Raw genomic sequence first — 16,000 nt, 5'->3', positions numbered from 1 at the left:
TATATGCTCTATAGAGTTAAAATAGATAATGTTCTGTGCAGCCCAAACATGCCAGTGGCTCTGAGTCTTATTGGCAAAAGTGAACTAGACATTACCAGTAGAATCCATACTATCACAGTAATTAGGGAGTGACATGTTAAGGAAATTGCAAAGTTTATATTGTAATTGCTAAGAGTTTGCAAAAATAAACCAGAAAGATACTGCATCATTTGAAGTAAGTGTGTTGGATACATTACTAGGCTGGCAAAATTTTAGTACAAAAATATTTAAAAAGAAGGAAAAAATCGGGTTTTGAACCTTCTGTGGAGTCTCCTTATTCCTACCACTAAATTAGGCGCTTACATAAAATACAATTACCTTTTCTATACGATAAGCAATGTGTCTTCTGGAAAAGCACAGAGTTTAAATGTGAGAAACTTTGAATCCCATTGTCCCCACTGGCTCCATAGTTCTAGGCAAGTTGTGTAACTTTCTGAGCCTCAAGTCCTCTCCTGGTACCAGCAGGTGTTAAATAAAGAACACCTTCCCCTCCCTACCCCAGGGTTGTTGTAAGGATCAAATGAGTTCATATGTGCAAACCACCTTGCACTGTTACTATGAGCAATGTTAATGTCCTTCTCCGTCCTGGGTACTGAGTAGGTGAAGTAGTTAGGAGGGTAAGTTTATGACTAGAAATTGAGGGGACTTTTTTGGCTGAAGACAACAAATCATCATTATATTTATGTTATCTAGCAGCTGCTTTTACTAATGCAATGAAGATTGTTTTACAAAAAAATACTTTTGCAATAAATATAAGCAAAACTTATATCATCTGGGTATTCTCGATATTCCATAACCCCTTGGTTATTCCATAACCACTTTCCCAGTTTTTACTAAAATAGTCTTGGAGGGGGGATGAATTTAGCTTTTTGCTTCAGTTCATCTCCATTCTGATTTTTTTTTTCTAATTGGTTTATAGCACCTGCATTTGAATTGAGACTTGAACTGGCAGTGCAGTGTTTTGCATCGGGTGCAGTGTGGGCTGTGGGGCCAGCTGCTGCTTCTGAGTCCTGGCTCTGCCTGCTTAGCGATGTTCCCTGGCAAGTCACTGTGAGGGGTAACTGCACCCTCAGCAGCCGTGAAGTCCTGAGCTCGTGGACTAGCACCTAAGGGGGCTCAATAACTATTTGTTCTCACCATGCGCCAAGCGGCTGGCAGAGCAGCGGGGCAGACTCCTTGGGAGATCTTCCGCATTTCCATTTTTCTCCTTTAGTGGCACTAGACGTTGGGCAGTTTGTTTTCAATTAATGCTTTAAACTGCCTTTGTCATTTGTACTAGGAGAGCAGGAGAAGGCAAAGCATCAGATATTTCCCAGTGGGTGACTTGCCTCTCAGGGCCATCCTGAGTAAGTCAGAGTTGAAATTTTGCAAACACTTATCTATCCTCCCATCTAGAAAAGACTCTCTAGCCCCAGGGACCCTCTGGGAGACTTCGGGCCAGGCTTCTGCCTGTGTCCCTTCAGCCCCTGTCCACCCAGGCCAATAGGAAGGTAGGGAGACATGACACATTTGGGGTTTCAGTAGAATATGTGCTGTCAGGGTGGGAATGGGTGGTTTCCTGGGGTTGCTCACTTGAATCAGCCTAATTGTCAGTCTCTGGAATCCATCATCACTGTGTTCATGCTTTACAGATTCTTCAGGTGATCCCAGTTTACAGCGATCAGTTTCTGTTGCAACTGGACTGAACATGATGAAAAAGCAGAAAGTAAAAACTATTTTCCCACACACTGCTGGCACTAACCACACCTTGCTCAGCTTCGCAGAGGGAGATGTCATCACACTGCTCATCTTTGAGGAGAAGGACGGCTGGTTGTATGGAGAGCATGATGACACTAAAGTGTAAGTCTCAGAGAGGATGCCACTCGCCGGAGTCACCCCATCTGGCCCTTCAGAGACCTGCTGTCTCTCCTGTTAGCAGCAACTTGTCTTGGTAGACATGTTAGCATTTTAGTCAAAGTTAAGTCCGTAGTTTAGTTGTAGTTAACTAGAGTCACACTGTTCCCGGCCATCTTCCTGGTGTGTGTGCATATATAGATAAATTTGATGCGTATATAGATTAGATCATATGAAGTCACCTCTGAAGATAAAAAAAGATTAAAAAAAAAAAGATTTATTTTTGTTTATTTATGCATACAAGAACTGGGGTGTAGGCCAGAGTACAGGGGAAGGGGGTGAGAGGATCTACCAGAGACAGAGTGGGGAGCAGAACAGGTGGATCTACTGAAATACACTGCTGAGGGGAGCAGCAGGTGAGACAGGAGAGGTCTGCTGCACCATGTGGGTCAGCTCCCTGGCCAGGGATCGAACTCAGGCCGCAGTGGTTGGGGATAGCTTGATAGTGCTGAGACTTTAACCCCTAGACCACCAGGGAGGCCCGTGTATCCTTTTTTTAAAATGTATATCCTGATTCCTTAAGGGTAACCTGCACAGCAGATATACTTTTAGATTTAGCACAAAAATGACTTAAGTAGCATCATCATCATTTCAACCATGAGAATATGCTCAAGCCTTACTGTAGATTAAATATGTTCTCTATGTGGATTATTCAGGTATTAAGTAAACCAATATGGAAAAATGAGAAAAAGGCAATCCATGTAAAATTAATGCTGTATATGAAATGCACACTATGTATTTTATACCAAATTTGTCACCAAGTTGCTTCTTAGCGCCCTGATTGCTCTCTTGTCCGCCCCTGATATCACAGCAAGATCTTTTTTTTCACTCTTCACCTGCAGAAGGGGTTGGTTCCCATCATCATATACAAAGTTGCTGGAAGAAAATGCAAAGGAGATTGTGAGTGTGCCCAAGCCAAGGTAGGATTTGCCTGTGGCTCAGATTCCCCAGGGACTGAAATCTCACCTTTGACATAGTGTTCTCAGGAGTGCCAGAATTCTATCTAGTGTGTAGCAAAAATACCCTCAGATCTTGCAGTGAGTGCTACACACAGGGGTTTCCTTTGTGATTTCTGTTGTCCACAGGCTTTACATACTGACTGTTGGAAAGAAGCAAGACCCAGACCCCTGCCCTCACTCACCCTCCCTCAGCCCTCTGGAGCCCTCACTATCTCACACCACTTACTGGGCTAAATCCAAGGCATGGTTTCCATCTAGATCTTACTTAGCAGCCTCTAACACTCTTCTTCTGAAGTCTTCTCTTGCCTTGGCTTCTTTGCACTCTATCTTCCTTCTCCTTCACCAGCAGCCCTTCTCAGTCTCTTTTGGGGCCTCTCCTGCCCAATACTTAAACACAGGTTTTCCATAGGATCCCTCCTCACTCCTTTTCCCTTTTCCATCCTCCCTGGGCCATCTTGCCCTCCCAAGTGAGTTGAACTGTGCTGATAGATAGTGCAGTTAGCTCCTCTGTGCCAGTAAACCCCAAATCTGTACTCTAAGTCATCATCTTTATCACTTAGAAATTTTCCAGAAGGCTTTACATTAATCAGTTCACTTGACCCTCACAGCCTTTAGAACTAAAGTGGAGGAAACTGAGGCACAGAAGGATTTAATGACTTGCTCAGGACACACAACTAAAAGAGGGCGAGCCAAGGCCAGAAGCCAGGAGGACCACCTTCCTAGGCTGCAGCGTGACTATATATTGGGCAGTTCTAGTTGGCTATCTCGTGGGGCCTCAGGAATGACATGTCCAAACTGAACTCATCCACGGCATTCCTCATGCCAAAGAATCCCTCCTGACCCACCCAACTGTCCTCACAGCCCTTGACCACCACAGACACCTCCCAGGGCCTTCCCTCTGGCTGCTCACTGTCATCTATGTATTCTCAGCCCTAGTGGAATACATCAGCTGCCATTGTGCCAAGAAAGAAAACTAAGCATTTTTAGGATGTTAAGATTGTGGGTTATTTTTTAATCTAAAGTACTTGATGCTTTTACTAAGACTTTCCTGTTCTTATTGATCCCCTTGAATGAATCAAAAGCCAGCCCTAATTAAGCTAGTTTTCCTCTCCCTTTGTCCTGTCTTATAAAGAATGTGTTGAATGTACCTTTATAAACCAGCCAAAACAAAAGCGAACAAGAAAGTGAACCAGAAGCCACCTTTCTGCCCTGTGCATGTGTGTGCCGCTTGTGATCTCCTCCTTCCTCACCCTTTTTGATAATTCATCTGTGGCCATTCTCACCGTCAGATATTTAGGATGTTTGGGATTCCAGTGGCAGGATCTTATCTGACTTGTATTCTGCTTTTGGTTGCCAGCCCTGCGCCTGTGAGAAGCATCAGCACAGTGGACTTATCTGAGAAGAGCAGTGTTGTCATCCCCCCACCAGATTACTTGGAGTGTTTGTCCTCAGAAGCAGCTGCAGATAAAAGAGTAGATGTTTCCAAAAGTACTTCTACCTTTAAACCTCCGGCATCCAAACCAGAAACCACATCTCCTGTGAGTAAAGCTGCAGTGCAATGTCCTGTGTGTCCAGACCCTGCGCGGTGGTCTCTGGAGGTGGGGCTGTTACTCCCACCACCTTCTCCCATTTCCCCTAAATCCCTTCTTCATCAGGTAACCTTTCAACTTCGTAACTCCACTCTGTCTTTTGTTTTTATTTTATCTGGTAAATGATCATTTACACACCGTAAGTCCATGGCTTGCCAAATTTTGTCAGGTTCACGCTCTTCTTACTGTCTGTCCATGACGGCAGATGTTGAGTCACTTAATCACTGTTGTCTGCATTTTCTTCCATTTTCTTATTTCCTGAAGGTTAAAGGTGATAACTTTATCTTTACATCTTCAGAAAATGTTGGCTTTGTACCAAATGTCATATAAATACTACACGTGTACCTTCTCTTTAATCCTTAACATCCCAGTCAGAAATGGAGGATGTAGATGGAAAAGTCACCTCTCATTCCTGCAGTTACTGTGTGTGCTGAGAATCAGGCTCTGGTGAGGGCTCTGGAGACAGGGAGGTGCACACAGTCTGTTCCTGGCTTGGGTGGAATTTACATTCCAGTGATAGGGAGCAGATAATAGGAAATACACAAACATAGCCATGAAAGAAGCTATGCAGAGAACTAAAACAAGGTGAGATGGTAGAGGGAGTGTCAGCCTGGGCAATGGCACAGGTGGGGTTTGCTGGGGAGAGGACGCTGAGATTAGCATTCAGGGTGCTTATGAGGGATGCCTTGTAGTGAGCCTGTGAAAGCAAAAGGAAGGCAGCAGTTGGGCGAGTAGACTTTGGACTGTGGTGCCTCCACCATATCGCTGCTACCGAGAGCCCTGTGCCTGGCACGGCCCTTGGACCTCTCTGGATTGGGGAAGAGGGAGGCCAGCATTTCTATACCCATGTCCAGGGTGAGATCTTCAGCCTGGGAGATTCCTGAGGAGCACTGACAACCAAGGGCCCTCCACCAGCAGCAGCCCTGCCCCAAAATAGGCCACACAGGCCTGAAGGGGCCTAGGGGCCTATGACAGTGTCTGCAGCAGAGGGCATCTCTGAGAAGGTGGTGTCTAGGTGAGACCCACAACAAGGAGCCCACTGTGCAGAGGTCAAGGGAAACAGCCTCCCAGAGGGAGCAAAGCTGAAACCCCCAGGAGGACAGATGCTCAGCAAGCTTAAGGAACAGAGGAGGAAGGGATAGTTTCAGGGTGAATGGAGTCAAGAGGAGTCTTGCATTTAGATGTTTTCCTTCAATATAGAGTTTACCATAGAGAAGAAGCAAATGATGATGACTTAGCAAGCAAGGAGCACTGCGTCTGGGTGCCACTGGGCAGGGAGGTCCTGGGAGGTCCCGTCTGATGATATCCTTTGTCTGTGGCAAAGATCACCAGGCAGCAGAGTGGTGCAGAATGTGGAAAAGAAGAGCTGTAGAGCCAGAGTCTTGAAGAGTGAGGACATGAGCCTGTTCCAGGTGGTGCAGGAACAGAAGACAGCCCTTTTTGAGTCTGGCTATGATTGAGAATGAAAGTGTCTGAGTGGGGTTTCTTCAGCAGCATGTTGCTGCTTGGGTTCATAGGGAAAACTAATTAAAAGTTGGGGTTACCAGAGAGATGGTGCTGAAGGGGGGTACTTGAGGGTACCCGTGAGGATGGGGTTGGTGCCCCAGACTCTGGAATCCAAGCTGGGTGGGGAAGCAAGTGGGACATGAAAGGCAAGACAGTGGGAAGGAGCCGGCAGGTGCACTGGCAGTCCCTGCAAGGTCACACGGCTGCTGGAATGCAAAGAATGGGAAGGAACCTGGCGGTCAGGGCCAGAATGTGGAATGGTCGGTTGGACTTTTGGAGGCTGTGCAGCCGAGCTGAGAGCCCAAGGTTGCAGAAGGGCCAACCAGCACCAAAGCCTGCTTACCTTCCTCCCAGAAGCATTGCCCAGGGCGCTGTTGGTATCAACATTTGGTTCACCGATAAGGCCAGGTCACACTCACTGTTTTTTGACTTTCAGATCTCACGTGGTCTTCTCTAGTGTGTTTGGAGGCTTTCTCTCATGGCTGCGCCCCCATCTCCCTACTGCTGGGGACTTTCATTCAGCTATGGGTGATGCACAAGTGATTCTGTCCATTACATGACACAGAAACTCTCCTAAAAACATGCCCTGCATGTTGACATGTGAGCCGCCAGTGGGTTCAGAGCACGCCCGCCTCCTCTCAGGCCGCCTGGGCACATTTGGTCCAGGAAGTGCAAGGTGTTGAAACCTCATTCAAATGTCTCTGGCTTCTCTTCTTAGCTAAGCATATAGCATGATGTATTGCTCGCACCTTTATTTTCCAATTACTTCAAACACCTGACTCCAAAAATTGTCTTCAAAAGAATGACACATGATGACAAAAACTGGAGCTTTCCATTCTGCCAACATGGAGGTAGCAGTAGATAGCAAGAAATTGCTTAGAAGGGTAAAGACATCAAATGCTCTTTCATTAAAGGAATACATTTTAAAAGAATATTCCAACTATTTAGAGATGACCGTAAGGTATTCTAGCAGCAGCATAAAATTTCCTTTGCTTTAAAGAAAACCCCACGTTTACAACTCCATGTCCACAAAGCTCAGACTCGGGCAGGCAGGTACACTGCTCAAGTGTGGTGACCTCTTGGTCTATATGCCCCCTCTTTTGTTTGATTTTCAACTTCTGGTGACAAAAAATCAGATATACATAAAAATATAAAGAACAATCGAATGACCTGGTCCCTCCACCCCCAACTTGAACAGTTACCGTTAATTAACCAACCTTGAGTCCTCTCTCCCTTACCCACTCCCAGTCCAGTTTGAAACTAATGCCAGGCTTTTATCATCTGTAAATATCTAAAAATGTCTCTTTTTTTTAAAACATAACCACTGTACATCATATCTTTTAAAAATTGACAATACTGAATATCAACTGGTCTCATCAAATTTCTGACTGTCTCAGTAAAAATTTGTTGGCATTGTTGTTGGAATCTGGACCCCAAGCAGTCCACACACTGAGGGGCCAGAATGTCCTCCGGTGTCTTCTTGTATCTATAGGTCACTTGTAACTTATCTGTAGAAGCAGCAGCTTATGGTCCTGCAGGGGTTGCCAGTCTGGGTGGCATCCTCATGTGTCCACCTTCCCTCACTGCTTCTGGCCTTGTCAGCGTCTATGCTGTTGCTTTGTTTGCGGCTTGTTTGCTGGGGCATTTCCTCACTGGCAGAGGCTAGTCCGGCAGGAGGCACAGGCGCTCACCCTCTTCTTGTGATGTGGCAGCCCTGCCAGCTGAGGAAGCAAGCACTGCCAGTGCACCCTGAGGTTGGCACCGCCCTGGTGATAGCCAGGCTCCCCTCTGTGTCTTGTGGGCCAGAGGCTTTAGGAAAAGTCTTTCATTTTCACAGCCTTTAGTTTTTTGGTTTCCTATATAAGAACATTGAAAGGTCCCAAGTAGCTAATGAAATTGTCTTCCTATGTGGGTTCCAATGGTGATTTCAGTTGTCATTGATTTTGCAAATGTTAAAATAAGGAATGTTGATTAATACCATTCTTAATTATTAGAATCTTCCCCCCAAAGGCATGTTTAGCAACTCAAACAGGCATGGAGTCGATAGCTACAGTGAGGTCGCGTTGTAACCGGGTGACATCATTGTAACTAACGCTCGACAGCACCGGGCTGCTGTCACCACCTACACTTCTCTTTTAAACACTATCAGACATGCGAAGAGGTCCATGGGCCAGGGTGAGACCTCCTCATTGGGGTTCATCTGCTGAGCGCCTGCGAGCATCAGCAGAAGCATCTTGGGGGCAAACGTTTGAACCAGGTTCTGAAGGAGGAACTCCATTGGATCACAGCTTCCAGCCAAGCGTCCTGGGAACGGCGGTGGCTGAGTGTGGGGTCTGGGGCAGCAGTCGGAGAAGCTGGGAGACAGACAAGCCAGAGTAAAGCACACCGACCGAGCCAGGGTGTCTGGGCCGCCTATGTCTCCCCTCCTCCTGGGTGGTATCCAGGAGGAAAGGATGGGGGAGCCCTGTTCCTTGGAGATGGGGAGGGTGACAGGAGTGATTTAGAGAATTGACAGAGCTGGTGACTAACTGGTGTGGCCTCCAGGGATAAACTACTGGTCTGCCTTAACTCTGGAGCTGGCCTGGTTTACTTGTGTTTGCATATTTTGGTGCCTTTTTTTGAGGGGAGGGGGTGGTAATCCGTCTAATTTTGAGCTCCAGATCTCTAACATGCCAACATTAAATAGGAAAAACATTTTATTTGAAATTATGTTACACTTTTAACTACTATTGAAAATTTTGTTTTAGAGGTTCTGAGTAATTAAAAACAAATAGGCAAGTATAACTCATCCACTAAGCGTGATCGGATCCATGAAAGACAGACTTACTTTTGGGTTTTTAAAGCACCTACAGTTTAAGAGACTCCCCCCATTTTCACTTTTGATTTAAATAGATTATGATTTACATAAAAAAACAAAAGTCTTTCATGGGGGTATTTATAGATTTTGTGATTTGATTACCTTTAAACATAGAAAGGGATGGCTTCATGGTGAAAATTTTGTTTAGTTTTACAATCAATTGATAAATTGTTCCCACTCTTGAGATAGATGTAAAGGTGAACATTTGAATTAACATTTATCAATTCCCACCCACTCTAAAAATGTATATTTTAATATTTTTCACCTTGAATGTTGGTGTTTGCTAGCTAAGCCTGGACCCATGCTGAGAGAAGGTTGCCTCTGCAAGCTAAAGTACAGTCACAGCTCTGGGTTTTGACCCAAGAACAAAATTCAAGTTTGGTGAGAGTCCCTTGGTAAAAATTTAAACTTCTAACCATTACACTTTATTTAAAATACTTCTTTTTAAAATAACACTTTTTCCTCTATAGAGAAATAAACCAGGGAATTTTTATTTTGATAGAAAATTTGGAAAACAAAATACAAGAAAATTTAAATTATAAGTTCACTTCCAAGGAAACTACCGTTAACATTTCATTATCTGTCCTTTGAGAGCCATATAATAGGTAAATGTATTTAAATATGTGGAGACTTTATCCTCCCTCCCAGCACCCACACCCTGTGGACCAGAGATCTTCTATCTCCTTAGACCTCAGTGCGGCCTGCCGGCTGCCTGGGCTGAGGAGCTGCAATTCCGCACTGGCCCTCCCAACCCACCCCCATGCTCACGTGCTTCCCTGTTATGGGCCTAGTTTTCTAATCTCACAGGAGGCGCTGGGTGTGGGACTTTGTGAGATAGAGAAAAGAGGAAGCACAGGAAGATGAGAATTGTGAAGCACATTCTGAAAGCCCAGTTGGCAGCATCTGGGTATTGCCATGGGAACTCTCAATTGATAAGACAGACACCCTCCCTCAAATGGCACTGATAGATTGCTATATTCCTGATCTGGAGGATAATGGAAAAAATGCTAGTTAATGAGTCACAAAAAAAAATTTCATTGGCTTTTAAAAATCATATTTTAGAGCTTCTACTGGCCACGGTTTCAAGGGCTTCAGAAGTCACCCTCATCAGCCTTTTCCTTATCTATAGAACAATAAAGGGCACGTCACCTTGGAATGAAGAAGGGTCATGAGCCCAGGCGCAAGGTGCTTCCCAGATGTGCAGGGAGATTAAATGACTGGTTTAGATTCCATTTCCATCACTAACACTGAAGTAGTATTTCAAGATCCTGTGCGAACTGCAACTCAGTCACCAGCGTACTCCCCCGCCTCTCCCCCATGCCTCCCCTGCTGGCCGTATCCTGTCAGACAGGCTGCCACGTTTCTTCACGCCAAGTCCACTCAGGAGTCCTGAGGTCACAGCTGTGAAGCGGGCAGGCCTGCAGCAGGCAAGCCAGGAGATCCAGCACTACCCAGAGACACGGCCCTGGAAGGGGGACTGCCTGGTTACCTCCCACAGCAGCAGCAGGAGAGGCACAGGATCTAACCGTGTGTCTTGGGGGGGGGGGGTTTGCAGGGGGAGGTGAGAAGTGCTTTAGCAAAAGAAACTAGAAACTAGAGAATATACGTTTCTGACCGAAATGGCCCAGATCTACGCTGCCACGACCAGCCGAGCACTGAGGACCTGGGGTTTATATTTTGTTCTTCTTCAGTTTTAATTAATTTTAATTTAAAAATAGTCATGTGTATCTAGTGGCTGTCATAATGGACAGTGAGGTATCGATCATAGAACACAGAACAAGATTCCATTTCAAATCTTGATCCAGAATGTGCCCAGTGCCCAGTGCCCTTGAGGGTTGAGGACGGTCCTGGAATGTTGTGTCTCAAAAGTTCTTAGGCCTGACCAGACAGTTTGTTTCTTAAACTAAAATCCCACTGACGATGTTGGAGGAGAGTAGGTTCGATCTCAGCCAAACGCTGGGATCTGTGGGACCTGGCAAAGCGTCCTCATGCATGCTTTGACTCACAGCCATCTCTGTGATGGGGAGTGACCGCCCATGGCCACCAGTCACAGAGTCACACAGCTCAGGTGTGCTAAGCACCCAATCCTAGGAAATTCCCTCCTCGGCAGAATGTTCCTGAACCCACTAACTGTTAAGTTTCCTTTGCTGCTCTGAGCTGTGGCATCTCAAAGCATCTTCCATGAGACTCTTTTCCCTCAGGGGAGCGGCCGCTGGGACTGGGCTGGAGGGCCTGCCCAGGTGGTCACTTTGTTCTCTGCAGTAATCGCAACTGGGCTTTAAAACAATCAGATAGTAGCTGAGTTTCTTGAAACTACTGAAAAACTAAATCTCTAACTTTCATGTCAAAGGGCGTTTGCTGGCCTGTCACAGCTACAAGGGCTCCCCTCATGCATCTGCTCCCCTCTCCACAAACCTGGCTTCTTGGTTTCGGAAAAGAGCCCTGTGACCCTGAGCAGTTGGCTTTCCACTTTCTGGGCTTCAGTGTCCCCATTTTAAGAATAAAGGGGCTGAACTAGGCTAGAGGTTGTGGCTTGGGAGATAAGTCCAGAGCTAAGACATTTAAGACAAGCATCAGGACGGCTTGGTAACAGAAATGGCTTCCCCTCCAGGCTCAGAGGGAAGCAGCAGGTGAGAAAGAGCAGGTGCCAAAGACACCCTCGGGCCCACCTCCCATCTCATCCTGTGCCTGCTCTCTGCAGTGTGGGCTGCACTTCATGGGGTCGCAGGCAGATAGCGGAAGGTCCCCACTTCGTACTCAGCAGGACCCCGCCTCACCCTGACGAGGGACCTGACGAGGTCCCTTGCTCATCTCAGTGTCCACCTGCAGCAGGGAAAGGGGTTGTGCTGGGCAATCTCAGCTAACCAGAGCCGCCCTTAAGCTGGGAACAAGTAGTCCCCTTCAAGCACACGGGCATGTGGTGGACACCACAGCGTAGCCAGGGACAGGAGTGGGGATGGACGCGGCATGGCAGGCGGCAAACGCCCACTTGAAGCCGACCTGGATTTTTGGATAATCTGAGGGAAAATTCATGAGCTGTGCCCCACTCTGCTTGCATTCCTGCTGGTCTTGCTGTCCAGTCCCTTCACTGCCCTTATTGTGTGGTGGGCAGCCCGGTGCACCCTAGTGACATGCCCGGCTGGCCGGCATCTGGCTTTGTGCTTGATGACACTCCCCACCCGCGCCCCCTCCTCGCGTACACTTGGGTCAGCACCGTGTACATGGCTGCCAAGAGGGCACACGGGATGTGCAGCTGTGTTGTGCTCATGCCTAGAGACCATGCTGCTTGCCAGACCAGAGGCAGCAGCCCAAAGTGCCTGGGTGCCCAGGTGTGGAGCCTGAGAAGCTTAAGACAGGGCAGTACTACTGACCAGAGCAAGGCCCAGGGCGAGTGGAAGGTTTTGTTTTTTCATTGACTGACTGTGGGGCCTTGAGCAGTGCAGCTCACAGACATGTTCTGAGCACATGCAGAGGCCCTGTGCTCCGGGGGCAGCCCACAGAGGCAGTGGGCTGTGGTTCTGGTTTCCAGATGGACAAGAGGAGACAGGAGCTTTGTCCCCAAGGAGCGGCAGGGGCCAGTGCGTCCAGGGGGAAAATGTGGACCAGTAGGCTGGGGACTGAACCCGGGGAGCCTGGTATGGCACGAGGTGCCTTTTCCAGGAACAGTTGCCCTTCCTCCTGACTGCAGCAGGAGGCAGCGTCAGGGCACACTGTGGCACCCCCAGCCTCGAGGGTGGGGTGGGTTGGGGTGCAGGGAGGGCTCTTGCTCTGGGCTTTCTGCTCCAGGCCTCGCTCTGAGCACTTGCAGTGACAGCCATCCCGGATGTGTTTTATATCATATTAGCCCTTAATCGTCATTTATATGGATGTTACAGCAGAAATGACTTGGGCTGAGACCTGCGGGTTTAGCCCACTGTGCCCTGCAGGAAGAAATCAGGCTGTGACCATTGAAAGTCCACCTGGGACGCTAAGCTGGGCAGGTGCCTCAGGGATGAAAAGTAGACACTTGATTTGGGGGTTGAACGCCCCTGGACACAGGCTGGTGAGACTGCCCCTGGAGCAGTGGCTCACTGAGACCGGCCTGCTGGCCTGGGGCTCCTGGGACAGAAGGGGCCCAGCTGAAGTTGGCCTGGCTCCCCCGGCCCCTTTCTGCCTTAGGTAGATCCGAGAGCCCAAAGGAGCCCTGGTCTGGGCTTCAGCCACAGGCGGGCACGGAGTGCGAGCAGCTCTGCTGGGGCAGAGCTAGAGGGAGCCCCGAGCCCAGGGCAGCCTGGACAGCATTCAGGACGCCAGGGCCTGGGCCGGTGGCCTGTTGGTCAGACAGTGTCACACTGCCCTCTCCTGGGCGGCTCTGAGTAAGCCTGCAAGCTGGGGCCAGTGATTTCTCAACAGCCAGAGCAGATACAAAGCAGATCCTTTTTTTTTTTTTTTTTTTTTAAATCTTTATTTTTTTCACAGTAGCTTTCTCCTCTCAGGTGCGGTCACTAAGGAGAGGGAAAAATCAAGTTATCACACTTCCAGACTTCACATTGTAAAGCCATACTAATTAAAACAGATTCTTAAAGCCTGCAAAGCTTTTTGGAAATAAGAGGGCACTGCCCCCTGGCCCCACGGGGAGATGCTGGTCCCTGGGAGCTGGAGGCCAGGCTCTGTGAAGGCTCCATCTTCTCTCCTCCTTCGGGGAACTTCCCGCAGGCTCTCTGGCTGCCGCCGTCACCCCTCTATGCGTGTCAATCTCCAACAAGGGTTCATTTTTATTGTCTTTTCCTGGTATCCTTTAGGACTAGGTTTCCAAAATGCAAACCATAGTTTTGTACCAAAAAGGCGTGGGGAGGAGCGGCAGCATCTATATCCCCACTGAGGCTGAGCCCTTCTGGCTGCGGGCATCTACTCCGTGGCGCTCTGGTGTTCAGCGCCATCTGCTTTGGAGACAGCCCTGTTCACGGCGCGCACCAGCCAGCGCCACATTCCCTGAGGTGGCCGCGGCATGTCCAGCACATGGAAGGGTCCCTCACTGTATTTTTTTTACACTCCAGGCAGGTTTGGGGCTTTTTTTTTTTTTTTTTACAGCTGTCATGTCATAAATTCTTAAGAAATGGGCTCCAGCTCCTGCCCAGGTGCTTCTCTAGGGGGAGCAGGCTGGCATTTCAGTTGAACCCAAGCACTTTCTCTGCGGCTTCCTTTTCTGCTCATTTTCCTTCACACATTTCACACATGCTGTCTCTGCTCTTCGAATGCTTGATATGCTCAAGCAGACATGGATTCTCCTGGCAAGACTCTGACCCTTTACTCTTTTACAACTGCATGCTGGGTCACCCCACACTCTTCCAGGTTTGCCATGGTAACCATAAAGGGCGTTCCTTTGTGACAGTGCCCTGGATGTCCAGCATCACCTTTCTTGGAGATCCGCATGCATGTGGCCAAAGGAAAAAGCCATGTTTTCTAAAAGGCCTGGAAGACATGCAGCGGGTGCCTGACCGCTTCCCTGTGTGGAGGCAAATTACATAATTTTGGCAAATTACAGAGGATGGTTCTGGCCAAAAGGCTGTCTTTTAGGCTTTCCTGCCCCTATTCTTCCAGCTGAATGTAGGTAACCCAGAGGGTCTCCAATGAATTGCGACTCCAGGGCACTTCTACACATGCCAGGCTTTCAACAGTCCCATGTTTTAGATGTCCTTTCCTTCAGGGCTTATTTAAAATGTCCCAATTTTAGGACCCTTCCTTAAACCTCATCTTTATCTTCCTCACAGAATGAAGCAAATGGGGTCGCAAAGCCTCCTTTCCTCAGGTACGTGGCCCCTTGTCCATAAAGCACTGCCCTGCCAGTTGAGTGACCTGTAGCATTCCCAGGATGTTGTCCCTTCGTGCTCAGCCCAGGATACCCATCCTGAGAAAGATCTTGGGCCTGTGGGGTCAGGAAAATGTGGCCACCTTGTTGCCATCACCTCCAGGGAGAAAGGCCTAGAGGGCCAGCCCAGAATCCAACAGGACCCCAAGGTGGGTCTCCTGGTCAGCTGCTGCCTTTGACAACTTAATCCAGACCCTGGGCTCTCCCCTAAAACCCCCTCCTAATAAGAGTTAAAGAGAGGTGGGCTTCCTGTGTCAAAAACATTTAAAACTTTGGATCCTGCTTTCATGGGCGGCTTGGGGAGAAGTGCCAGAACAAAAAACCCGCTTTCAGAAAATGCCATCCACAACTTACAAGCAGTGGAAGGTGGTCAGAAATTTTACAGAGCAAGAACAATAGTTATTAGCAGTTGTAAAACCTCATTCCTACTTTGTAGTATTTCTGCACATTTTATCCCCTCTCACAGTGGAGAAAACCCCTTCGCTACTGTGAAACTCCGGCCAACGGTGACAAACGATCGATCGGCACCGATCATTCGATGAGGCGGCGGCGGTGGAATTCTTCTGGCTCCTCTAATGTTAAGTTCTCACTTGCAAAATGATAGGTATATATTGTTATGTGCTCTAACTGCTGTAAAGCTTCACCAGCGGGTGCCTGATTTTAAATGTATTCTATTTGAGCAAATCAATGCATTTTCTCAATTCGATGTAGCTGGATATATGCATTTGTCTGGAAAAAGATAGTTTAGAATCTACTCAATCATTTAAAATCTTTTCTTCCCAGGCTGTTCAAAAAACAGTAAATTTTGCTCCAGTCCTCGCTGTATCATTTTTTTAAATATTCTGATTATTTTTTTTAATAGCCAGGATAAGGGCTAGCCCATGCTTTCAGGCTGGCTTTCTGCACCTGGCCAGTTTTCCAAAGCATGTGCTCATAAGTAGCATTATGTTTCTCTAAAGAAAATAGTGTAAATTTGCATCTGAGCATGCAGGTCATAATTTTAAGCAATATAAATTATAAGAGTATTGTATGAAATTTAACTTAAAATTTTTTAAATCCGTTTAATCAGATGTAGAGCTACCCCAGATGGGAAAAATCGCAACTTTTCTGCAACCTAGACATAGCTGTAGAGTGGTAAGACATTTTGCCTATTCCTGTTACCACCATGAAATTTAGTACTTGAATAATTCCTGAGAGCTACTGAACGTGGCAGTTATGAGTTACCAAATAGGCTGAGAAGATCCCGGGACATGCCCACGTGGGCGGGCTCACAGGGCCGCCCCCTTGGACCCGAGGCACTCACGTGTGG

General features: G+C 47.5%; 1 protein-coding gene across 1 annotated transcript; it reads left to right on the top strand.

The window, feature by feature from the left end:
- The first annotated feature begins 1,648 nt into the window (after positions 1-1,648).
- On the top strand, positions 1,649-15,991 carry LOC119241684 (brain-specific angiogenesis inhibitor 1-associated protein 2-like protein 1). The gene is made up of 5 exons (XM_037507136.2): positions 1,649-1,878; positions 2,775-2,852; positions 4,249-4,429; positions 14,594-14,631; positions 15,158-15,991. Exons 1-5 carry the CDS (start codon positions 1,727-1,729, stop codon positions 15,231-15,233), a joined length of 525 nt encoding a protein of 174 aa, XP_037363033.1. The 5' UTR covers positions 1,649-1,726; the 3' UTR covers positions 15,234-15,991.
- The last annotated feature ends 9 nt before the right edge of the window (positions 15,992-16,000 follow it).

This window comes from Talpa occidentalis, unplaced genomic scaffold (genome assembly GCF_014898055.3).
Source record: "Talpa occidentalis isolate TD23 unplaced genomic scaffold, MPIMG_talOcc4v2.1 talOcc4.12, whole genome shotgun sequence".
NCBI lineage: Eukaryota > Metazoa > Chordata > Mammalia > Eulipotyphla > Talpidae > Talpa > Talpa occidentalis.
The sequence above is the reverse complement of the archived record's forward strand: the minus strand, read 5'-3'. Positions and strand labels throughout refer to the sequence as shown.

Bases quoted from the DNA above. Each gene is read 5' to 3' on its own strand.
- LOC119241684 (XM_037507136.2), top strand. From the start codon at position 1,727: ATGATGAAAAAGCAGAAAGTAAAAACTATTTTCCCACACACTGCTGGC. The intron at 1,879-2,774 runs GTAAGTCTCAGA...CTTCACCTGCAG, and splicing joins GAGCATGATGACACTAAAGT to AAGGGGTTGGTTCCCATCAT. The intron at 4,430-14,593 runs GTGAGTAAAGCT...TCTTCCTCACAG, and splicing joins AACCAGAAACCACATCTCCT to AATGAAGCAAATGGGGTCGC.